At 45.6% G+C, this 26,665-nt stretch overlaps 1 protein-coding gene across 2 annotated transcripts in view; it reads left to right on the top strand.

Annotated features, from left to right (window-relative positions):
- LOC120374880 (aryl hydrocarbon receptor-like) overlaps positions 1 to 26,665 on the top strand; it is a 113,403-nt gene that overhangs the window by 69,459 nt on the left and 17,279 nt on the right. For both annotated transcript variants that reach the window (XM_039495283.1, XM_039495284.1), the window contains 3 exons: positions 18,047 to 18,136; positions 22,735 to 22,858; positions 23,750 to 23,880. In XM_039495283.1, the coding sequence (XP_039351217.1) occupies positions 18,047 to 18,136; positions 22,735 to 22,858; positions 23,750 to 23,880 (345 nt within the window). The remainder of the gene's footprint in view (positions 1 to 18,046; positions 18,137 to 22,734; positions 22,859 to 23,749; positions 23,881 to 26,665) is intronic.

The raw sequence follows: 26,665 nt of genomic DNA on the forward strand, positions 1-26,665 counted from the left end.
GTCATCACACAAAGCCATGTGTGATGACATAAGTGGAGTCTACTGAGCCTGCCCCAGCAGGACCTGTCATTTCTGGAAGTACGGCCTGGCTTGACAGGCATTGTGGTCACTAAAGCCACAGCCACATTCAAAAAGGGAAACAAATGAGCTGGCCAAAAGGCACGGGGTCTCAGTGACACCAGACAGGGCTTTTCCCACTAATCCTTCCGAATGCCACAGCCAGGCTAACACGGGGGGTGTGCACTTAGCTCTTAGACAGGACTCTTCAAGCAGCACACAGGAGCGATCGCTTCTCCGGTGGAGAAACGGAGACAGAGGGAGGAGCTCTGCCCAGAGTTGCAGAGCTCGGACTAGAAACCACAGTTCCTGATGCCCAGGGCAGGGTTCATGCTGTATTTTTTTTGTCTTTCCCCAAATGACTCCTGCTGGTTCTATGCACCCTATCACAGTGAGACAAGGTGAGGAGCTGGTACTAGTGGCAAAGTCTCCGAAGCAACAGGAAGAAGGAGTGTGACAGAGTGCAGGGAGTGAGTAGGTGAGCCTGCACTCTGATCACTTAGATCAATTAGTGCCCCAGGGAAAGCTGCCTGGGGGTAATGATCTAATCAGGCTGGTGGTCTGGGCGAGGTGATAACTCATGTGGCCCCAGCAGCTGAGGCACAGGAATGGAGCGCAGGGAGAGCGAGGGGGAACCGGGCTAGCTGGGGCAAGTCACCCAGAGGGCTCAGAGTAAGGAAACCTCTGTTCCCCCGCAGGTACTGGTGCCAGGGCCAAAAGCTCAGTTAACATTGTAAACAGACCGTTGCAGGGGGACTCTGGTGACGTTGGTGGAGGGAACTACAAATAAAAGGTCACTGAGTGCACACCTGGAGGAGCCTGTGTAGTGTCTGCAGGGAAGGAGACTGTGTGGAGCGGGACCCTGTTCGGGGATCCAAGCCAAAAAGGCCTGCTCATGTGTTGCTCAGAAGTCTCTGGACATACCCAAGGCTGACTGGGGTGGTTGGTGTCAGTGTGGTGCGGGCAGAGATAAGGAACAGCTGCCTCTTGACTCAGGGTGCTCCTCTTGGATGCTGGCGGAAATCCCCATGACTTTGCCACTGGGCATATTGACTCCTGTTCCTGGCTGTCCCTCTGCTCTGCAGTGGGAATATAAAGTCAATGACAGAAACCATGCTTCCAGGTTGGAGGGGAGCCTCAGAGGACAGCATAATGCAGAAAGCACCTCTGCAGCATAGAGCGTCTCTTCCCTGCAGATATCCAGGGCTTGGAAGAGAGCACCCCAACCTTGCAGATTTCTTTGAGACAACCTTGTGGGTATGTGACGGTGCTGCCCGTGGGAGCCAGCTGAGGTCACTCAATCAGGGTGAACTGCAAACCAAACGGGGCAGATAAACCCCAGAAGCTGGTGGTTATTCCAATACTTAGATTTACCAACCAGCACAGAACAGCTTCTCTAGTACCTTACTGGTCACTTAGAAGTCCAAACCCCGCAGTTCCCTTAAAGTGCCCAGCCTCAGGCCTCCGTCCAGACACACCTGTCAGATATGATGATGATTCCTAAGAATCTTACTTCATCATATAAAAGAAAAGGTTCTTCCAATCCCAAAGGATCAGCCACATACCCAGGTCCAATTATAACTTAGATCTTACCCAAAATACACGCTACAGCCAATTCTTATTAACTAAGCTAAAATTTATTAAAAAAGAAAAGAGAGAGAGTGTTGGTTAAAAGATTAATCTACAGACAGACTTGAATTCAATTCTTGAGGTTCAGATACACAGCAGAGATGAGCTTGTAGTTGCCAAAAGTCCTTTGAGAAATAGTCCATAGGTTATAGTCCAATGTCCATATTCAGGGTGGCTCCAGTCAATGACTGGGGATCTCAATCCTTATGGCTTAAGGTTTCCCCCTCTTGAAACCCAAAGCAGATCTAAGATGAAGCAGGATCCTGTCCCAGGCTTCTTATACATTTCCAGCAGCCTTTCGGCCTGAGAAAACAATAGGCTTAACTCCTTCTCCCAAACATCCTGGCAATTAGCACAGAGTAATTTATCCATTAAACAGTTCACATACAGGTTAGCACAACCTTCAAAGAGACACATAGACAATAATACTATTTCACTCAAGTATCATCATAAATGTTAATATTCCTCTTTTGATCTTTGAATTAAAACTATAGCAATAGACAAGACTTGTTTGCTTGCATCACAAGACCTGAGCAAACATTTCCCCTTCTACCTCTAACAATGCAGACTTGCATTTCAAAGCTCTAGTCATTTACATATCTTCCTAACCTGTCCTCAAGGTTCACCCATGGGTCAGGTCAGTCTATGAGTTAATTAACTCTTTCTGGCCCTGTCATCTTTCAATGAGATATTATATCACAGTCATAACGTCACACCCCCAACGCAAAATTGATGCAGGAAGGGATGACACAAACATCACTGAGTGCATCCTAATGAGTCCCCATCCGGGACAATGCATCAGCTACAATATTTTCCTTCCCTCTTATGTGGATTATATCCATTTCATACTCTTGAAGGGCTAAACTCCAGCGCAGCAACCTGGAGTTGGTACCTTTGGCCTTGTGCAGCCAGACTAAAGGGGCATGGTCACTCAACACAGTGAATTTTTGGTTGTACAAATAGGGCTTAAGCTGCTTGACAGCCCAGACAATGGCATAACATTCCTTCTCAATGGTAGCATAATTTTGCTCAGTGGGGGACAACTTTTTACTTAAGTACGCCACGGGATGTCTCTTACCCCCCGCCCCCTCTTGCATTAGCACTGCCCCCAGCCCAATATTGGAAGCATCTGTACATAGCAAAAAAGGCTTTTTGAAATCTGGGCTGACTAAAACAGGCTCTTTGGCCAAAGCACTTTTTATGCTTTGAAATCCCTGCTCACAGGCCTCCGTCCACTGCACCCGGTCTGGTTTTTCCTTTTTCGTCAGGTCTGTGACGGGAGCTACCACGTCACTGAATCCCTGAACAAACCTCCTGTAATAGTTGGCCAGACCAATGAACGATTGGACCTGTTTCTTAGTTCTAGGGACGGAGCTGTTCTGGCGGGACCCAACTGAGAGTGCCAAATCAGGACCAATTGCTCAAACAGGGCAGTTACAGCCCTAGGCTGGGGTTTTTCCACCTCTAAGGCAAACCAAACCAGCCAGACAAAAAGGACTTTGGTCTCACCCCACTGGCTAACCACAAGTCACACAAGCAATTTCCTTAGACACTCCAGTCTCCCAGTATCACCACCAGTGCACTCGTCCTGGGGATAAATGGTTATGAAAACCAACACCCCAATAAAAGAAAAAGGTTCCCTCGATCCCAAAGGACCAAGCCCCAGACCCAGGTCAATATACACATCAGATCTTACCCACAAATCACGCTGTTGCCAATCCTTTAGAATCTAAAATCTAAAGGTTTATTTACAAAGGGAAAAAGGTAGAGATGAGAGGTAGAATTGGTTAAATGCAATCAATTACATACAGTAATGGCAAAGTTCTTAGTTCAGGCTTGCAGCAGTGCTGGAGTAAACTGCAGGTTTAGATTAAGTCTCTGGAGAGCATCCCCCACTGGGATGGGTCCTTCAGTCCCTTGTGTAAAGCTTCAGTTTGTGGCAAAGTCCCTCCAGAGGTCAGAAGCAGGATTGAAGACAAGATGGAGACGAAGCATCAGGCTTATATAGACTTTTCCAGGTGTAAGAATCCCTTTGTCTTCACTGTGGAATTTTACAGCAAAATGGAGCCTTGAGTCACATGAGCCAGTCCCTGCATACTTTGCAGAGTCACAGGGCGTGTCTGCCTTCTCTCCATGGGTCCATTGTGTCCTTAATGGTCCCTAATGGGCCATCAAACAGGCTAGGCAGAGCTAACACCAGCTTGTCTGGGAGGCTTCCCCCAGAAGCACAGCACAAACTTGAAATATTGACAGCATAGAGCCAACATTCATAACTTCAACTAAAAATGATACAGACATACAGACAGCATAATTATAACCAGCAACCCGGAACCTGGTCTTAGACACCTTATATGACCCCCTTTACTTAGGATTTGGTGCCACTACAGGACCTTGGTTGCAACCCATGTTCTATATGGTCCCCATTTATATCAATAACGTCACACCCCCAACGCAAAATTGATGCAGGAAGGGATGACAAAACATCGCTGACTGCATCCCAAGAGCCCCCTTTCCTTGGGTCTGTCTCACTACAGCTAGTGTTGGGCTAGAGGCCGCACCAGTGTATAACCGAAATGGTTTATCAAAGTCATGTTCAATAACATGAATGGATCTCTTTACAAACTTAAGGTATAACTTGGTTAGCTTTTGCAGCATGGTTCCTGTATGTTTCATGTGATCTTGCCAAGAGCTAAAGAAAACAGCTACTTTATCCATACCAGCCTTGGCCAATGTTTTGAACCCAATTAACATTAAACCAATGTAGATATTGATGTTGTTCATAGTACAGGACTCTTGGCATTTAGCCATGAAAGCAATATGGTAGTGTGCCTCAGTTTCCCCTTTCATACAGCACATCAGGTCTGGAATGTATTTTGCCCTGTGAAAAGTTCCAACATTGTTTACATGCATTAACTGTGAAACATCAGTATAGCAAGGCCCTTCAACATAAAGTGTGTTTTCATGTATTCCTTTCAACATGTTTAAGGGATTTTCCAAAAGATTAGGCACATTGTACATTGTTACAGTCCTTGGCAATAGCAACACATTAGTTACAAAAATTAGCATCAGCAATAACAACAAATTCATTGCAAGTGTCCATTTACAATCATGTTTGTCATGCCATACCCTTGGCTCAATACCATTGGAGATTGGGCATTTTAGGGTTAACCTGTGGCTTCCCTTTGCAAAATTCAGTCTTCTCTTTCCTTCTTGTCCTGCAGGATTAAACCCTGATTTCTCTTGCTTAACAGAGATCACCGGCTGATGGGGTGGGCCCTCTGTGCTAACAGCTATTAGCAAGTCTTTCTTCTCCCTGCCAGCCAAGTAATTCGCATCAACACAGACACTAGCTTTTAACTTCTTAGCTGCTATGGATTCCACGGCTGGACTTTGTCTTACAGAGATACCACACAAATCCAAAGAGTCTGAGGGTGAGAGCTGGCTTGCTCTCCCCTGCCTCCTCAAGCATTCAGCCATAAAACTGTTCTGCTTTGAAAAACCAGTAACTGAATCTGTCCTCAGATCCTGAAGCACCGACTGCTCACTTACAGATTCAGCATGGAGACATTCCTGTCCCAACAGCATTGTCTTCCCACCAACAAGCTGGCCACACACAGCCAGGTGGTTATAGGGCTGCTCAACTTCCTTAACAGCTTCTACTCCACCTGAGACCTTTTCAACGCTGCCCACACTGGATCTCTCAAAAGGAAAGTCAGTGGATCCATTCACAACAGAAAATTTCTGGCTGTTAGGAACTGAAGCTTTCTTGATTAAATCACTTTTACACCCTTCAGTTGCAGTAAACTGCTTGCACAGGCTACCATGAGGATTCCTTTCCCTAGGAGCTTCTCTAAGCAGCAATTCACCCCTCTCAGAAATTCTGCCCTTCCCCTCTTCACCTAGGGCTTGCTCTAAAGGAACACTTCCCTGAGCAACCACAGATGCTACAGACTTTCTTCTAGACAACAGGTCAAAAGTAGTCTCCTTCCCTTGGCCATGAACAAGTTCAGGAATCTTTTCCTTCTTGCTACAAGTTGTCAAACTGTCAGTCGGTAACACAATTAAATCACCTTTATGCTCTCCTTGTGCCCTGGCTGGGGTATCACCCTGATCAGACAGAGTTGCTGCACCCTTTTCCAACCACACATTAGCAACTGGCAAACTACAAGCACCAGAATTGTCTGTTCTCTGGGATTTTGCTAAGACACTAACTGGATGCAACCTAGTCACAGTGCCATTCCCCCCAGCAGACACAAACTCAGGACCATTCCCTTCCTGGGCTTTAGCTGTATTTACAACCAACTTCGAGACAACTGAATCACCCTCAACCATTACAGGCTGACAGGCACCTTCTGTCTGCTCCACAGACACAGAAGAGCTGGAGACACATTCTCCTTTACCAGACACACAGCTTGGGATTTTACTTCCCTTGTCCCAGCACACAGGGCTGTTCACAGACAACTGCTTGGAGACTGGGGTAGCTTCCTTTATAGGCAAGTCAATACTCCTGACAGACACAGGCACATTCCCTCCACTGTCACATTTCTCCACACAGGAAACAGGTAAGGGATATGGACACTCATCTTCCACTATCCCTCCCTTCCCAAACTGCTGACTAGACAAAGCCATCAGCTCACAAGGCTGCCTAGTCTCCTGCAAACTTTCCTTACCAGGCACATTGCCTCTCCCAACAGATAAGCTGCTGCTCTTTTCACTACACTGAGCTACTTTTAGCAAATCACAGTTACCCATTTCAGGTTTACTTCTACAAGCTGCACTAGCCACCAATCCATTACCCATTACAAATTTACCCTCTCCTTCCTCAGTTAGGGATTTAACCTGACCATCTACTTTAATCTGCTCCTGAGAAACATTTTCCTCACCAATGAGATCTTTCTGCTCTTGATCTAACTCCAGATTAACTTCTGAGACATCAGACAGACATTCAGAAACTTCATTCCCAGACAAACTGCTTTCTTGCACAGACAAACAGATATTTCTCCCCAGGTTAGAACTCCCATCTCCCCAGCCATAGCAAAACTGGTTAAACATAGAAAACTGCCCAGAGTAACCCCATATATCAACACAGTTATAAACTGGATTTCCAAGAGGATACAGTTTCTGCCGTTCTTCCCTTGCTTTTTTGACTTGGAGCTGGAGTCTAGCAGTTTCTTGTTGTATTTTGTGAGTCTCCTGCTGCACCTTGCGAGTCTCCTCCTCAGCAGCCAGCACCTCCAGACGTCCCTTACGAGCTTTTTCTTCTCTCTTAGCAGCCTCTCTCTTTCTCTCAGCCGCCTCTCTCTTTCTCTCAGCCGCCTCTTTCTCCAGCTGGGCCAAGACTTGCTTCTCTTCCATTCGAATTTTTGCCAGTTCTTGCTCATAATCAAACTGCAGGCTGTCTCTCAAGGCTTGCAGTTTCCTTGCTTTTTGTCTCATGGTCACTGATCTTTAACCAACCAAACTCTCAATCCCACATTTAAATTTTGGATAGCGTGGGGTTCTGACCCAAAGCTTAATTGACCTGGTTCTGTGGATCCTAGCACGACTACGCCACTGTGACGGAGCTGTTCTGGCGGGACCCAACTGAGAGTGCCAAATCAGGACCAATTGCTCAAACAGGGCAGTTACAGCCCTAGGCTGGGGTTTTTCCACCTCTAAGGCAAACCAAACCAGCCAGACAAAAGGACTTTGGTCTCACCCCACTGGCTAACCACAAGTCACACAAGCAATTTCCTTAGACACTCCAGTCTCCCAGTATCACCACCAGTGCACTCGTCCTGGGGATAAATGGTTATGAAAACCAACACCCCAATAAAAGAAAAAGGTTCCCTCGATCCCAAAGGACCAAGCCCCAGACCCAGGTCAATATACACATCAGATCTTACCCACAAATCACGCTGTTGCCAATCCTTTAGAATCTAAAATCTAAAGGTTTATTTACAAAGGGAAAAAGGTAGAGATGAGAGGTAGAATTGGTTAAATGCAATCAATTACATACAGTAATGGCAAAGTTCTTAGTTCAGGCTTGCAGCAGTGCTGGAGTAAACTGCAGGTTTAGATTAAGTCTCTGGAGAGCATCCCCCACTGGGATGGGTCCTTCAGTCCCTTGTGTAAAGCTTCAGTTTGTGGCAAAGTCCCTCCAGAGGTCAGAAGCAGGATTGAAGACAAGATGGAGACGAAGCATCAGGCTTATATAGACTTTTCCAGGTGTAAGAATCCCTTTGTCTTCACTGTGGAATTTTACAGCAAAATGGAGCCTTGAGTCACATGAGCCAGTCCCTGCATACTTTGCTGAGTCACAGGGCGTGTCTGCCTTCTCTCCATGGGTCCATTGTGTCCTTAATGGGCCATCAAACAGGCTAGGCAGAGCTAACACCAGCTTGTCTGGGAGGCTTCCCCCAGAAGCACAGCACAAACTTGAAATATTGACAGCATAGAGCCAACATTCATAACTTCAACTAAAAATGATACAGACATACAGACAGCATAATTATAACCAGCAACCCGGAACCTGGTCTTAGACACCTTATATGACCCCCTTTACTTAGGATTTGGTGCCACTACAGGACCTTGGTTGCAACCCATGTTCTATATGGTCCCCATTTATATCAATAACGTCACAGGGTATTAACAGAGAAGGGCGTAATGTTGCCCCGTATTAGGGCCTAAATCAGGAGCCAATATAGGTCACATAATTTGCGAGCTCAGTAGGTCATTATGTCCCAGAACTGAGATCACAGACAGTCATGACAGCTACATGGAACATCACAGGGATATTCAGATGCTGATGTTGTCAGTTCTGAGAGGATATTTGCTAACTGTTATCTGCTTAAGCAAATGCAGGAGTTCCAGTAAAATCCTAAGGCTACTGTGAATTCAAACAACTAGCTATATTCATAGATTTGAAGGGACCATTGTGATCATCTAGTCTGACCTCCCGTATAAAACAGAGAACTTCCCTAAATAATTCCTGTTTGAAGTAGTGCATATCTTAACACACACACCCCTAGTGGTGTGCCATGGAGATACAAGATCAGTGGTGTTGATCTTCCACCTCAACTTCTGCTTGGACTCTGAGAAGCTGTTAACTTAGAGCTAGCCGCCCTTTGAACCATCAGCCAATGACTGTTCACAGTCCCTAGCAATACATAGCGCCCGACTCAGGAAACTGCACTGTAGAAGGGTTTGTGATGAAAGAAGCGTTGCTTCTGGCAGATCCTTATTAAAGACAGTGCCTCATTTCTGAACTGGCTCCCATCTTTTATTTAGCACCCAGCTGTGCTGCCCTGAAGGCAACATGGGGACCTCCTCAGACCAACACAAGCAAAGACTACTGAGAAGGTTTGAATTTAGTCTGCCCTGAAGAAAAGGGGTGGGGGACTGGCTAAAAATATACAAGCCAATGCAAATTCCTGCTTGGGAATACAGACATTCCCCTTTTACTATTGATTTTCGTGTCACTGAATTCTAGAAGAGGGTAGAAAGCCTTTGAACCGTAAACTCTGGAAGTTGTGTACCATTAAAAATGCATCTAAAATTTTATATTGGTGGTTGCATTAGCTGTGCTGTTCTGGGAATTCTTAGAGCTCTGTATTCTGCACGGGCGAAAGAACTTAAGTGTTTGTTTTATAAAAACAGAAGATACCACTCATCTAGTTAGTATCACCATGTTTGGGTTTAGAATGTGCCTGAAGGTGTATACCTATTTCACTATATGGCATTTGGTATTGTAGATAGCTGTAGACCAAACAGACAGTTGTATTCATAGGGACACGTGGGTAGGTGGCTATAGCTCTTGTGTGCACGTATTGTTGTTTGCTTATACATGCTCCCCAACGGAATCCTGTAAAATTAGCTCTTCTGGCTTATATATAAAAATCCTGTTCCAAAATGCTTTATGTAGCATGTAGTACCAGATGATGCAAAAGAAAGCACCATAGTAGAAAATTATTAATTTTTCCTATTACCTGTCTTTTAGAGGCTGCTTACCCCCTGGATCAGGAGGTTTTATAGCCCTCATAATATCTTATTTTCTCTCTGTCACTGTGTATATGTTCTTGAATCCTAATAAGCCCTTAACATCAACGAAACCTTGTGGCCATGAGTTCCACAGGTTAAATATGTACTGTGCATTTTCTTTCAATGACATTTCTGACTTTAGTGCTTTTCAGTTGATGAAAGTCCCCTTCTTCTTGTATGAAGAGAGACGGTAAATAGGAGTACACAATGTGCCCTCTTTCTTATTCCATTCATCATTTTATATGCCTCTATCCTGACCACTTGTATTTATCTGCTCTCTAAACTAAACAGTCCCAATCATTTCAGTCTCTCCTAATATAAAGTTTCTCTGACTCTGAGGCCAAAAAGAGTGAATGTGATCCTAGGACGTATAATCAGGGGAATCTCGAGGAGGAGTGGAGAGGTTATTTTATCTCTGTATTTGGCACTAGTTCTGGTGCCAACAATTCAAGAAGGATGATAATAAATTGGAGAGGTTTCAGAGAATGAGTCAGGAGAATGATTAAGGTTAGGATTCTGTCACAGGTATCTTTAGTAAAAGTCAGGGACAGGTTGCAGGCAGTAAACAAAAATTAACGGAAGCCCGCAGCCTGCCCCTGGATTTTTACTAAAAATATGTTGGGGGAGTGGGGAGTGCTCTAGTCCCAGGGGAGCTGACCCAACCCCACTCGCCACTGTATTCTGGCGGCCGCTGTGCCGCATCCGTGGGGCTGGCTGCCAGTCCGCTGCTCCAGGCCTTACCCAGAAGAAGTCCCAGAAAGTTCCAGAATCCATGACCTCCATGACAGAATCGTATCCTTAAGAATGATTAAAAGATTAGAAGACATGCCTTTGTAGTGATAGACTCAAAAGCTTAATGTCTTTATTTTACCAAAGAGAAGGGGTGACTTGATTCCAGTCTGTAAGTACCTACATGGAGAACAAATATTTAATAATGGATCTCTTCAGTCTAGCAGAGAAAGGTCTAACACAATCCAGCATAGGAAATCAGGTGTAAACTTTTAATGGCGAGAGTAATTAACCACTGGAACAATCTACCCCTGACATTTTAAAATCAAGACTGGGTGTTTTTCTAAAAGATCTGCCCTAGGAATTATTTTGGGGCAGTTCTCTGGCCTGGATTGTATAAAAGGTCAGACTAGATGGTCACAATTGTCCCTTCTGGCCTTAGAATCTGAACTTGTTTTATATTTTACCTACCTTCTGCTCCTTTGGGCTGGATTTCCATTTTCTGAGGGTGATCCACTTTGCCTCAATGACCTCTTGGATCTTGCCATTTAAATACACAGGCTTGTTGGTTTTACTTTCCTGACCACACCAGCTGTAAGAGCAACCCTTCCCAGTCCACCACATAGAGGAACTGGGGGCATGGAGTGTGTGAGTACCTCCTGAGTGCCTGTGGCGGGGTCAAGACTCACCACCGCTGGCGCCTCCCACTGGTTGCTCCAGGAATTAGCTCTGTCCACTGTGGAGCACCCTCAGTGTGTGGTGTCTTGTCTGCTGTCCGCTCTGCTCTGCTCTGGGACCCATGTTGCTCTCTGCATGGTGGCATCCTCTTCAGGACACTGCCCTCTGGCAGTGCCCACTACTCCAGACTCACCCCCTTCCGTGCCCACTACTCTAGCTCCCCCGAGCCTGCCCAGCACTGCTCTGTCCGAGGTGCTAGCTTCTTCCTCAGGAGCTAGTCCTTCTCCCTTGCCAGCCAGGGAGAGACTGCCTCTCTTCCTGCTAGGCAGCCTTTATATAGGGCCTCGCCCGGCACAGATTGGCTGCTTCTGCCCTGCCCTGATTGGCTGCCCACAGGCCTTCATTGATTGGCTGCCAGCCTGCGCAGCTTCAAAGGCATGTTCCAGCCCTTTTCTCAGGGGACAGTTGCCCCACCACAGTGTCCTTCATAAATAAGTGAGTGTCTGTTGTTCTAGACAAATATTTCTCACCATTCTACACAGGCCTGCTGTGATCTCATTACTATCAATTTAGTCCGCTGAATTACAGAACAGGGATCACAAATGAGGATGTTCAGGCTAAAGAACTGATCCTGGACTACTTTCATCTGCTCCCACTAGGGCTGTCAAGCAATTAAAAAAATTAATTGTGATTCATTGTGCGATTAAAAAAAAATATTGCGATTAATCACACTGTTAAACACTAATAGAATACCATTTATTTAAATATTTTAAATGTTTTCTACATTTTCAAATATATTAATTTGAATTACAACATCGAATACAAAGTGTACAGTGCTCACTTTATTTTTTTATTACAAATATTTGCACTGTAAAAAACAAAAGAAATAGTATATTTCAATTCACCTAATACAAGCACTGTAGTGCAATCTCTTTATCATGAAAGTTGAACTTACAAATGTAGAATTATGTACATAAAATAACTGCATTCCAAAATAAAACAATGTAAAACTTTAGAACCTACAAATCCACTCAGTCCTACTTCAGCCACTCGCTCAGACAAACAAGTTTGGTTACAATTTGCAGGAGATAATGCTGCTCACGTCTTCTTTACAATGTCACCTGAAAGTGAGAACAGTTTAGCCAGCATCGCAAGATATTTACGTGCCAGATGTGCTAAAGATTCATATGTCCCTTCATGCTTCAGCCACCATTCCAGGAGACATACCTCCATGCTGATGACGAGTTCTGCTCAATAACTATCCAAAGAAGAGCAGACCGATGCATGTTCATTTTCATCATCTGAGTCAGATGCCACCAGCAGAGGGCTGATTTTCTTTTTTGGTGGTTCAGGTTCTGTAGTTTCTGCATCGGAGTGTTGCTCTTTTAAAACATCTGAAAGCATGCTTCACACCTCGTCCCTCTCAGATTTTGAAAGGCACTTCATATTCTTAAACCTTGGGTCAATTGCTGTATCTATCCTTAGAAATCTCGCATTGGTACCTTCTTTGCGTTTTGTCAAATCTGCTGTGAAAGTGTTCTTAAAATGAACATGTGCTGGGTCATCATCTAAGATTTTTATAACATGAAATATATGGCAGAATGTGGGTAAAACAGAACAGGAGACATACAATTCATCCCCAAGGAGTTCAGTCACAAATTTAGTTAATGCGTTATTTTTTTAACGAGCATCATCAGCATGGAAGCATGTCCTCTGGAATGGTGGCCGAAACATGAAGGGACATATGAATGTTTAGCATATCTGGCATGTAAATACCTTGCAACACCAGCTACAAAAGTGCCATGTGAATGCCCGATCTCATTTTCAGATGACATTGTAAATGAGAAGCAGTCAGCATTATCTCCTGTAAATGTAAACAAACTTGTTTGTCTTAGCAATTAGCTGAACAAGAAGTAGGACTAAGTGAACTTGTAGGCTCTAAAGTTTTACTTTGTTTTGTGTTTGAGTGCAGTTATGTAACAAAAATATCTACATTTGTAAGTTACACTTTCACGATAAAGAGATTGCACTACAGTACTTGTATGAGGTGAATTGAAAAATACTATTTCTTTTGTTCATTTTTACAGTGCAAATATTTATAATAAAAAAATAACAATGTAAAGTGAGAACTGTACACTTTGTATTCTGTGTTGTAATAGAAATCAATATATTTGAAAATGTAGAAAAACATCTAGAAATATTTAATAAATTTCAATTGGTATTCTGTTGTTTAACAATGTGATTAATCACGATTAATTTTTTTAATCGCAGTTAATTTTTTTGAGTTAATTGCATGAGTTAACTGTGATTAATTGACAGCCCTAGCTCACACTAATAATTCTTTTTTATGTTTCTATTTTGGGCCTTTGTCCCCCATTATATGCCATGTTTGGGCTTTGGAAGGTTGGGAGATATCTCTGGGAAGGGAGGGAGAGAAGGGAATAATTCTGGTATCAGTGCACTTAAGTCTATCTCTGCTGCTGTCCGCCTACAAGAGAGAGGAATATGAGCATCTTATTTGGAATATATAAAATACAAGCTGAAAATATTCAGCTGTCTGATATTGTGTATTTGGCAAATTATTAACGGATTAATTGTTGAAGTTGCTGAAAACTTGGTTGCACGAAATTGAAATTTCCCCCCAGAAAACTTTTATTTTTGTTAATTAAAAAAACACCTGGCCCAAAATAAATATTTCTTTATCTCAAATTGAGACATTCTAGCTTTTTGAGACCCAAATTGAAACACTTCATTTCAGGTCAGTTGAATATTAATCTGTGTCTGCTTGAGGTGTCTTGGTTGACTTACCCTTCACCCCGATGCACCTCTGGCTTAAAGTGCTCTGTGCATATCAGGGCCACAGTGTATACAGTCATATGGGAAAAACCTAAACTACAGCTCCCTTGAGGCGCTGTGACAATTCCGACATAGTTCAGTGTTGAACCAAGCTGGAATGAAATATTACTTCCACTCAGGAATGTCAAAATGTTTCACTTCAATCAGAAATGTCAAAACAAACCAAGTTATTCTCTCGATTCAGGATGAAAACAGTCATTGAAACATCTGAATTTCCTGATGTTTGATCAGCTCTAATTAGGATACAGTTAAGAGACTAGACAGAACAGGTTCATAACGGTGACAAAACACAACAGAAGGCACCTTCTGTGTTTGCTAGGTCAGCGCAGCTCTGCCAGCATTGGAAAGGCTTCAGCACTTGTATCTGTTAAAAGGTGATATGATGGGCCGCTGCCCCTCACAGGCAGAAAAAGGGGTTAAAAGCAACCCTAGGGAGGCTGCAATGGAGGCAGCCAATTAGAAAGGGGCTGAGAGGAGTAGCCAATCATGGCCCAGTAGGCTCATATAAGAAGGGCTGCAGGGCTAAGCAGAGTTAAGGAGCTGACTGGAGCTTGAGAGGAGGGAACCAGGCTCCTAGCCGGAGGAAGGAGCGCCAGCACCTGGGACAAAGCAGTGCTGCAAGCAGAGACCGGGGGAGCTAGAGAGAGCTCCTGGCTGGCTGCTAGGGCCTGCAGGCTGAGGCCTGGAGGTAAGGGCAGAAGAGGTTGCTGGATCCACATAGGAAGCAGCCCCAGGACAATGGACTGCAGATGCCACTGAGGGAAGTGGTTGGAGAAAGATTGCAGGTCCCCCAGAAGGGGGGAACACAGAGTGTGGCACAGCCGAAGGGCCATGTCACTGAAGAGGATGGCACAGTCCTGGAAGTGGCGCGGGTCCTGGAACGAAAGTGACGGTGGCAAGGCATCACCAGAGGATGGCGCATTAGCGAACAGAGCTAATCCCCAGGACAGCCAGCAGGAGGCATTGCAGTGGTGAGTCACACCCCATCACAGGCAGGATTTGTGCCTGCTCAGTAAATCTGAGAGAAAGGAAAACGATGCTTCATTTTGAAATACGGTTATATTTGGCCTCCTGAAGACTAGTCCCAACATTCTGTTTTCAGTTCTCTCCCAGAGTCAGTTACTGTATTACATGAAATTCACACTTTTCAGATCTCAGCGCTCAGATCACCACTACTTAGTGTTTCCATTGTTTTTATTTTCATAGTGACCTGTTTGTTTGTTTGTTTGTCTGTTTGTTTGTTTGTTTTAAAGCATTTGCTTGCTCAGTTTTGCTAATGATACGTGATTCACAACCAGCCTCTGAGACTGTCTGTGTAGAAAATGAAATCCCAATCTCTCCTCTGCCTCATTCGCAGTCAGTGAGGGGTGGCTCTGAGACTCAAAGTCCAGTAGGCCACTGTGGCCTGACAATGGTTTTGCCTCAGAGACACCATTCTCCCAAGGAGAATGCTGCAAAATCCAGACAGACTGAAATCAACCACCAGGAAATAACTAACGTGAATCTACAATCCCTCTGTTAGGGAGACCCCAAGACTGTTCCACCCCATTGCTGGTGCATCAGCAGTGGACTGTGAGGTCCTTATTTCATTAGCCAATCCTCTGTCACATGCAGGATGCCACAAGTGCTCCCCACAGAAAAGGACCTATTGCTGATATCATGGCAGCAGGCAGCCATCATGAGGTGGGAACTCCGTGTAGGGTTGCCAACCCTCCAGGATTGTCCAGGAGTCTCCAGAAATTAAAGATTAATCTTTAATTAAAGATTGTTACGTGATACTATCTCCAGGAATGCTTCCAACCAAAATTGGCAACCCTAGCTCTGCATCATCAGAGCTAACCTCCATACAAAGATTCTTAAGCACCTCTGAGCTTATCTGCTCTGCACATACTCTATATTCTACCCATGCAATAGATATTGTTCAAGAAAGTAACTGGTTCTATTTCTGAAGGCAAAAGCCAATCAGTGATCAGAGGAATATCTGAAGATGTCTAAATTGCTATCACGGGGTGTGACCGCGGCTCAAGTAGACATGCTTGAGCTAGCTCGAATCCCGGAGCAGGGAAGCCACAGCAGCTTGCATGGAGCCCCAGCTAAATGCTAGCCCATGCTGGAGCACACCCCATGCAGCTTCACTGCATTCTCTAGAACAAAGATAGCAAAGGTGTTTGTGCTCAGGCTAAAATCACATGTGGTGATTTCAGTGTAGACCTACCTTTCATGACCTTACTGGGAGTTCCCCCCATGCTTTTAACTCTTTTTAAGATAGGGCCAAAACGCACATCTATAAGTCAGGCGGAAAAGATATGTGCTTCTTCTCTATGCAGTGTAAGAATGGCTCCGTGGGGTTGTACATTATTGCCTCTTAGCGCACTCCGGCTGAAATGTATTCAGGCTACAAGTAAAAAAGATACTTTTGTCTGTCCTCCAGCCCTGCAACCTCAACCTGGGCTCTGAGTCAGGGTGGGTTCTTTCTTCCTGGCTGGTACTAATGGCTCTACCAGTCTTACTACATCTTCAGTGATACCCGGGCAACTGCCCAGGGCCGGATTAATGCTGGGGCTTTAGGGGCTGCAGCCCAGGGCCTCAGGCTAAGGTGGTCCCTGCAGGACCACAGGCCGGATGCGGCCCGCTGCTGCTTTTCATCCAGCCTGCGGCAAGCCTCCGTGCTGCGGGATGGACACCGGTCCCCGAGCCTAAGTGTCATCCGCCACCTGGGGCTGGAGTCATGAGCTCTGGCTCGCCGATGTGCCCCGACGAGGGGCATTCAGGGAATCTCTGCGCGCTGCCCCGCCCCCAGCCCCAGCTCCGCAGCTCCCATTGGCCGGGTACGGCAGCCAATGGGAGTTGTGGGGGCAGCACCTGCAAGCACGGGCAGTGTGCACCCTGCAGAGTGGCCTGGTCCCTCTGCCTATAGCACAAAGAGGTAGCTCTAGGAGGAACAGTTCAGAGTAATTGTAGCAGAGAAGATGACATTGGAAAGACTTCCCCTAACTGTCTGTTTCTATGTGTTGCTGTTGCACATCCTGTCTGTGCACTAAGTGAAAGCAGAGGTAGCCAGCAGGCCATCCGGGGAGATATTTTGGAGAAAGAGAGGTACTAGGATGTCACATGGGGCTACACCTATCTGTATACACTGAACAGTTCTTTGCAGTCTCTCTGATCCCTCAGCACTGGCAAAGGGAAGCCACAGTCCATCGAGCCAGTGCTGAGCTAGCTGAGTGGTTTTGTAACTGAATGTGTCGGTCCACTCGCATGTTGTTTGAATAGATCAATCAAACCCTGTTTAATGGAACAGCAGTCAGAGCTCTGTGCCCTGCTGCTCCCCCGGTGCACCCTGTCTCTAGGTGGTCTGGCCCCCCTACATGGCTTCAGCTGCTATCTCTAAGATGATGGTTTACAAACAGACCCTTCACTCGCTGTCCACTCCCATGTGCCAGCCTGTCTGTTATCCCCTCATGCATGCCCTGCATCAACTGAAACATAACGCTTCCCTGCTCCAGCCCTGCCTGCCATGCCAGCCAGTATTGCTCACTCGTCTGCTTCCCAGCAGCACCTTCCTACTTTCTGCCAAGCCTCCCCTCATGCATGGAATGCCTTCCCCAGGCCCACTCCTACCATGGTGCCTCCAGTACATGGCCGGCTGATAGCAGCCGGCTCGTGGCTAGCAGTGACTGCCAATGTCACTAATATCTAGTTCATGTATAGTGTTAACAAGAGATCAAATCCTGCAGCTTTCTGCATGTAGCTAATCTCCAGAACCTTGTTTCCCTGTGGCTAGCATTCCTTGTCCACCCGCCCTCTCGGATTTTCAGAAAACACCTCCTTCCCCCTCCCAATCCGTTTGGGCCTGACTATAAATCCTTATTTCTCTACGTCCCCAGCAGCAACATTTCCTAGGGTGTCTCTCACAACTGTCTAAGCTGTTGTCCTACCCCCACTACTTTCTTATCCCCACTAGCAGCTGGCCATCAGAAAGCTGTCATAGGGTAACCTGACCACTCAGCTCCCAACCCAATACCACTGCATGTGGATGGAAGTTAAGTTCTGGTGCTCACTCTGTCCCCCTCTCTCCTAGGCTCTTAATGGCTTTGTGCTGGTGGTGACATCTGAAGGGATGATATTTTATTGCTCGCACACGATTCAAGACTACCTTGGATTTCACCAGGTTAGTAGGATGTTCCATCACTTTTTAACATGGTTTCTCTTTGGCCTTTGACTTCCTTTTTTGGTTTAGCTGGTAAAACATATCCTCTCACCTGAGAAATAGCTGACAGCCAATGGACCCCAGGCTCCTCTGACATGAGTGGATGAGACTTGACCAGATGTTTCTGCTCCCAAAAGTAATGAGATTCTTCTGGGCTGATTTCATAACCACATGCCTGGCTCCCCTGATCCAAGGCCAGCAGAGGGAGGAGCAGAAAATTGCTCTTGGTGCTGGAAATAAAGAGCTGAGCTGATAAGCAGAGCCAAGAGATACACCTGATCTCCCATCTGCAGAGTGTGGGCCAAACTCCGCTCTGTTCCAGCGATGTAAGCGCGCAGTAGCTCAACTGAAGCCAATGGAGTTACTTTGGATTTACGCCCATATAGATGGAAGCAGAATTTGACTCTAGAGAGTCCACCTGTTGTCATTCTGACAGTGGCATGGCAGGGTAACACTGCCCCTTTTAAGATCAGTTACCATAGGGACTACAGAATTAAAAAGGACAAATACCAGGGAGAGGGACCACAATACGTGTATCCCTTTTCCCTCTCTGAATACAATCCCTTGTTACTTCCAGATGTGGAATGACATTGCTGCACTGAGGAAAGTCAACCAAGGAAAGAAAGACAAACATTACTGGTAGAAAAGACTCGGTTGTGGTCTTTTGCCACAGCCCTGCACTGGGAACAGTGCTGGCGAGCTGGTCAAATAACAATGTTGAAAAATGTCTTTTTGGCTGAATGGAATCCGTCCCAGAAGCTGCAATTTCTTCTGGTTTTTGCAATTGAAAAATAACATGTTCTAGTTGTCCGCAATAGAAAATCAATTTTTGGTTGTTGAAAACCAAAAAACTGTTGGGTTTTAGGTTTTTCAGTGAAACCCAGAAACATTTAGCAAAAACTGTTCTGCCAAAAAATGGAAAAAATTCTGTTTTCTTCAAAATGTTTTGTGGGAACATAAGAACAGCCATACTGGGTCAGACCAAAGGTCCATCTAGCTTAGTATCCTGTCTTCCGACAAAGGCCAATGCCAGATGCCCCAGAGGGAATGAACAGAACAGAGAATTATCAAGTGATCCATCCCCTGTTGCCCTTTTCCAGTTTCTGGCAAACAGAGGTTAGGGACACCATCTGCCCATCCTGGCTAATAGCCATTGATGGACCTATCCTCCATGAATTTATCTAGTTCTTTTTTTAACCCTGTTATGGTCTTGGTCTTCACAACATCCTCTGGCAAAGAGTTCCACGGGTTGACTGTACGTTGTGTGAAGAAATACTTCCTTTTGTTTGTTTTAAACCTGCTGCCTATTGATTTCATTAGGTGGCCCCTAGTTCTTGTGTTCTGAGAAGGAGGAAATAACACTTCCTGATTACTTTCCAATTCCAATATATCTTTTTTGTGATGGGGCGACCACATCTGCACGCAGTATTCAAGATGTGGGCGTAGGATGGATTTATATAGAGGCAATGTGATATTTTCTGTCTTATGAGCTATCCCTTTCTTAATAAAAACAGGAGTACTTGTGGCACTTCAGAGACTAACAAATTTATTTGAGCATAAGCTTTCGTGGGCTACAGCCCAATTCATCGGATGCATGTAGTGGAAAATACAGTAGGAAGATATATATACACACACAAAGAACATGAAACAATGGATGTTACCATACACACTCTAACAAGAGTGATCAGTTAAGGTGAGCTATTACCAGCAGGAGAGGAAAACACTTTTTGTAGTGGTAATCAAAATGGTCCATTTGCAGCAGTTGACAAACAAACAAAAAGAAATAGCCTTAAAGAGGGAATGTTCCCTTTGCCAGGAAAATAGGGACTCCTGCAGCGAACCCATAATGTTCTAATCACACAGCAGGACTTTTCTCCTGTGCCTTGCCAGATCCATTTGATGGGATCTTGTATAGATCCTCATGCTATCAGTCTGGCAGGCTAGCCTCACAGCTGATTTCTTCACCTGCAAGGAATGCCAGCATGGAGACTTTTTCCTTTCCTCAGCTGTGGCATCCAGCACGGTGCTCCCTGCTGGCTCCATCGGCCATGTACATTTCATCAAACCGATAGAAGGCCGAAGCTCTTTTGGATGGTCTTTTGTCGTTTAAAGCACTGACCTGAGGCACAGAAAACCTGAGTTCACTTCCCCATCTACCTCACAGGGGTGTTGTGAGGATAAATATGTCAGTAACTGAGAGGTATTCAAATGCCATGGGGGTGGAGGCCTTATAAATATCTAGATAGGTAAATATTGGCAGGCTTGTCATGGAAGACCTTACTGAGGCCATGCCGGACAAGTTGACCTCCAGCCACCACTGGACTGTGCCTCCAGGCTATGGTAGGAGAATCTCTTGAGTCAGGGCCGCAGGCCCCAGCATTACCATGGATACCTCAGAAGGTCCCTTTCCTAGCATGGTAGGAACATTTTAATTGACTAAGCCAAGTTGCCTGTTCTTAAAACCAAAATTGACGTGTTTTAATGAGTGTATCATTTAAAAGCTAGCAGTGTCACAAATTCAGCGTCTGAACTTCTGTGGAGGATCAGGCAAGAGAGGGATTTTTCTAAACACAAATCGCTTTTCAGAATTACCAAAAGCAGCACTGAAAAACCATCTTAAATCTCAGTGATAAGTAGAAGTCAATGACTGATTTGAAATAGTTCCCCAGTGGTGAGAGCCCCTCTCAAATGGACACTTAAATGTAGAGAGCCAGATTTTCAAAAAAGGCCAGATCACAACTGCATGTGTAAAATAAATGCAACTGCTCAACTAATCTGCATATGTAATAGCCTTAAGCACAGGATTGGATCCTGTAATTGCACATCCAAATCTCCAGCACTGGTCTTTGCTGTGCACAGATACCTGAGGCATGCATGCAATTGCATTAACTGTGTGTGCAAAGTAGATATTGGCTTGCCTGCCTTAATCTGTAGGGAAGTCAAATAAAGCACCTCACTCTTATGCTTCTCATTCTCTGTAGATCCAAAGTAAGCGTTATTAGCTCAGTTTTGCAGATGGAGAAACTGAGCCAAAAAGGTGAAGTGATTTGCCCAAGGACTCACAGTAGCAAAGCCAGGATTAGAACTCAGATCTTTTAATTTCCAGTCCTCAGCTGTATCCATCATGGCACAGTGTCTTGAACTCTAGCTTCTGACAGCATCTACAATGTTTTTGTTATGAATTTAAAAAATAAGTGAGGTTGACATCTATTAATAGTGCTGCATTATTGCAGGCAATGGAACAGATTTAGTGCTGTTTTTCTCCTTTTGAAATGTTTTTTCTAAGTAATCGATTCAGTACTATTGGTATCCGAATAATCTAAGTACTGTACAGCATATGCATAAATCAGCTGCAGGGGTGTCAAATTGCTTTAAGAATGTTTCTTTCAATATGCAGAACATCCTTTCATTTAAAAAAAACAACAATATTATCATAAATTTAAATATAACCAGTACAAAGCTCCTATAATGTTCAGGGGCCTTAGCTAAATGGCTCCACTCTGTGGCTCTAGCATTCTAAACCTTATTTATAGTTAATCATTCAGAAGTTGTCTTATTTTAAATGTGAAGATCTTGATGATTAACTTAGTTGGCAAGTTGCAGCAAATTCTAGTGAATGACAGCGTGTCAAAGGGCCAGGGAGGGCAGTGTTTCTGATTTTATTATTCTGATCTGCTCTTTGTAAATCATGTTTATTTGTTCTTCTGACTCATGCAGGGAAATGAGGTCAGATCTTTGTTACGAAGTGTGACTTCATTACAGACCCTTTTTGGCCTTTGTTCTTATCAGAGCTACCTTATTGGTCCAGCATTGCTTGCTTTTTCTGCTTAAACATGCTTCATCTTGCCAGCAAACACACTGCATATTAATGACATTGGGGTAGCTTGTGACTGCACACCTGTGTAGTGAAGGCCAGAGCCACAATCTCACCCTTTAGGTGATGACAGGGTAAAGGCAGAATTAATCAGAGTGATCTGTTTTGTTGGGATTCTTTGAGCAGAGTGGGCTCGATTCTGCACCGCTGACACTTGAATCAGTTTTTTTCCACACTGACTCACTCTTATGCCCCAAATGGTCCCACTGAAGAAACAGGTCCTTCCCCACAGTGAGTAAGGGTGGCAGAATTGGGTCCATTGTGGAGTTCTGGCTCCAACAGGTAGCTCCATTGCCTTTGCAGGGGCTGCTGGCTATGCCATGGAGGTGAGAGAGGCAGAATTTAGCCCAATGAAGAACGAGCCCATAAAACAGATTGAAATCATTCCTGTGCACACTGCAGGCCACCTTTACTCACCCTGACCTGACTCAGCTCCCACTGACATCAGCAGAGCGGGCTCGGCCCGGGGTATGGTACCTTACTCCATGGGGACCCTCATTGATCTCAGTAGGGCGAGACTCTTTGCAGGCCCTGGAACTGCCCCTGGGAATGAGGGTGGTGAAATCTGGTCCATTGTGTGTGTGGCAGTTCCGATGGCAAGAGGCCAGGCTGTCCCCAGCTGTGCGGTAGCTGCAGGTGCCCGGGACAGACGGTTGGACTCACCTGTCACTCTGCTTCCTTCCAGACAGATGTCATGCACCAGAGCGTGTTTGAGCTGATCCACACTGAGGACCAGCAGGAGTTCAGGCGCAACCTTCACTGGGCCCTTAACCCGCCTCCCACTCCAGAGAGCGAACCATCGCCTGATGGTAGGTGCAGGAGACTAAAGAAAGGGAGTTGGCACTGTCCATAGAGCCTGCTGGCTGGCCGGCCGGTTCTTTTACCAGCCCAAAGACCACTGGGAGTGTCCTTTGACTCTTCACTGCTTCCATAAAAATGCTGTTGTATTCCTAAAAGCAGCAAAGAATCCTGTGGCACCTTATAGACTAACAGACGTATTGGAGCATGAGCTTTTGTGGGTTAATACCCACTTCGTCGGCTGAATGAGACGAAGTGGGTATTCACCCACGAAAGCTCATGCTCCAGTATGTCTGTTAGTCTATAAGGTGCCACAGGATTCTTTGCTGCTTTTACAGATCCAGACTAACACGGCTACCCCTCTGATACTTGTTGTATTCCTGTTAGTCCTGGGCAGATCCTGTCAAGAGGAGTTTGGCCCTGGCCAAGTAGAGACAGATCATCTGCTAGAGCTGCTGCCTACAGACTCCACTCGGTTCAAGCCTCAGCTGCAGTAATGTGCAGGTCTCACAGATGTCAAATCCTTCATAGTTTCAGTTCACAGCTGCCTCATTCTCTGTGCAGTGTCCAGCTTGTGCACTGAATAAGGCAGAGGTCCTATGTTAACGATGGAGAGAGATCTTGTAACTCAGGGCTGCATCCGGAGCAGGCCATTGGAACTTTCCTGACTTTTCAGTGCTTCACTCTGAAATGGTTAAGTTCTTCATGTACATGCAGGTTTTTGTATGGGGCGTTTAATTAGACAGAAGGAACCAAGTGTGTCCATCAAGAGGAGATTTTTTTTGGCAATACCTTTGATAGATACAGCTGCTGATGCATGTTGTCCCTGTTCCAGCCTCGTCGGGAGTCTCCACACTTCCATGTGTGTTAACTTGGGCTCTCCTTTGTCCTGCATCCTTTAGGTGAAAAAAGTATCAGCTCCTCCGTTATCACTTACAAGCCCGGCCAGCTGCCTCCTGAGAACTCCTCTTTCCTCGAAAGGAGCTTTGTGTGCCGATTCCGCTGCCTCCTGGATAATTCATCTGGGTTTCTGGTGAGTAAGAACTTGCATCAGCATCTCCTCATTAGTGTGACAGGGCAGGACTGCTCCTTGAGTATCCTCACCCCCCATTGGTTGCAGAAGGGGTCCCGCACAGACCCTTAGCACAGCTCTGCCAGGGCTGCGTCTCCCTACCAGAACCAGGAGGCTGTTTCTGTTGCAGGCCTGTTTTCCTCTGAGCCTTCAGCCAGTCCTTGACTGTCTGGAACAAAGGCCTTCTCCAGCCTTGTTCTTCAGTCCCCCTTCCACTTCTAGCACATCTCTGCCAGCAGGAGCACTGGTCTAGACAGACCACTGGCATTTTGAGCACTTCATCCTCTAGAAGTGTTCAGAACAGGGTCAGACAGTGTCCTCTGTACACACTAGCTCTTCTGCTATGCTACCACCAATGGAGCTGCACCTGCGGTGGGACAATTTAAGAACAAGGCTAGTGTAGCAGCCAAAGTGACATACTTCCACTCCTAAATTCATTGGGGACAGATTGTGGCCCCTGATCTATCAGGGCAAGCCTGCTGAACACCAGTGGATCTCTCATCTATTCACCCTGGGGATCTGCAGCTATTGGAATGGCCCTTACAGGGCACTGGCAGCAGCTCAAAGTGGGGCATCCAGTGAATGGCCCCATCTTTGGCTGACCCCTGGATCTGGAGTGGAGGGTGTAAACTGGCTTAACTTCCCCTTTGGCCCTGCTTCCCCCCGCTCCCCACAGATAGTACATAGTGCAGTTCACCACACATCAGGGTCAGGACCATTGTCTCCTAAATTGGGGGGGTTGTCTGGATTCTGACAGGAGAATTTGCTCGTGTTAAATTTCAGGAAACAACAAAATGGCATTCGGTTTTCAGTGGCATTCTGGAATGGTGATTTTAAAAGTGACTTGCAAAATGGAAAACAAAGTCTTATGTTCCCACCGTGCCTGAGTTCTCCTGGGGAGGACCCAGAAATGTAGACTGGGAGCTCACTCAACCCATAACAGAAGGAGCAGAGGGACAGACTCTTTAACAACTGTGCTTTTCTCCAATCTGTTTGCCAGGCATCTGAGTTAAATATCTGTCACAAAAACAAAGATGCTTTTGAATCACTTCCAGGAAAATGAAGCTTTTTTTCCCCACCAGGCCTTATTATTACATCATAAAGCTTCTATCAAGTGCACAAACTCATTACAGTTATGTTTTCAGATCACCTCTAAGCTCTTTAAGTGGTCGGTAGGAGATTTGCCAAAGCGAGGACTTTGCACACAAAAAGCACCACTCAGGGTCCGTTCTGCATGAGGGTGTGGCTCTAGATGATACTGCCTGAGGGCAAAAGTGTGAAGGATGGTGAATGCCTCATGCAAAATGCTAAGAGGGCTGGTTGGCTTAGGGGACTGGTAATAGGTTGAGAAGCTTTTCACTGCTTGGTCACCAATTCAAATGCAGCTGCTGTTGGTAGTGACCAAAAGTCATCCATGCCTCATTGCTATGTGATGTCTAAATGCACTTCACACTGTGGCTTCAGCCCGCAGGCAGGTGTGAAAAGTCACCCTCACAGCTTGTGGCTAAGTGGAAGCCAGACATGGTGACCGCACTATCCACTTACCCCTAGTGGCTTGAGACGTATTAGTGAAAGGCTGGGTTAGCTTGCGCCATCTGCTCTGCGGAGAGTGGATGTCAAACACCAGTGTTAGTCTGGCACAGTTCACCAGGACTGGATACAATTGCAGTAATAACACTCAGAGCTCCATTCGGGTGATAGTTGCATCTCGTGGGTGGTGCTTTTTCCTGGGATTCCCTTATCCCTATTCTCCCAGTAAACCAGACTGCTGTGCCCAGGGGCATGTGTGTAAGCGCAATTCCTGAGCCTGGAATGGCTTTTTTCCCAGCCAGCACGCAGTCCCTAACCCCCTGACCTCAACAAGGTGCCTGGTGGAAAGGTTTGGGTGCCTAGTGTGTGAAAAGCAATCTGTTTGGTGAAGTCACCTTTGGAGCCAGCCCTGCGATGTTTACATTAGATGGCCTGGATTTTCAGCTACAGGGAGACATGGCTGAGGCCTTTATTTTAGAGCAGGATTTTCTGACAATGCAAGATCACCACAGCGCGGGTCCCATTTATTTCCACCAGAACGGGCTTTAAGGATGTCGACGCTTTGGTTGAGTGTGTGTGTTAGCCAGCCAGAGGGGGCATGTGTGAATGGGAGGAAGCTCAGATAGGAAGCTGTGCGAACTGTACTCCGCAAGGAACAGACCATGTGACTGCCGAGGGGTTACTAAAAGCAGGAAATTAGCAACAGCACTGCAGGGACACACCAGAGCAGTGGACTCACTCTTGCAACAAGCACAGAACAGCCCAATAAAGGAAAGATGGGAGCAGTGAGGAGCATGGATCTACTCAGGAAAGTCAAGGTGGGCCTGGCTCAGAGTCTGCTGAAGGCAATGGAGGGTTTCTGATTTCCTCCAGCGGTCTTCCAATCAGGCCCTGTAAGAAAGTGATGGCAAATTTTCCCCTGTGTCTCTACAGAAGCCTATCTGCTCATTCATTAGAAACAAAGAGGGACTAAAGAGAGAGAAAAAAACTCACCCCTTCTGGTGACTTTTCACTGCGTTGTCTCACTTTCCTTTGCCCTCCTATTACAAGAAATCCAGCACACACTCAGATTAATGCTTTGGCCACATGGCTGCTACTCTAGGAGTCATCCCATGAGGATCAATTGTACAGCAGGAGTATTTGTCTGTATGAGAATTTATGACTTTTAGCCATAAGGGAATATATGCGCATCAAGGCAAATCTATCAAATTTTAGT

The sequence above is a fragment of the Mauremys reevesii genome, linkage group 11 (assembly GCF_016161935.1).
Source record: "Mauremys reevesii isolate NIE-2019 linkage group 11, ASM1616193v1, whole genome shotgun sequence".
Lineage (NCBI taxonomy): Eukaryota > Metazoa > Chordata > Testudines > Geoemydidae > Mauremys > Mauremys reevesii.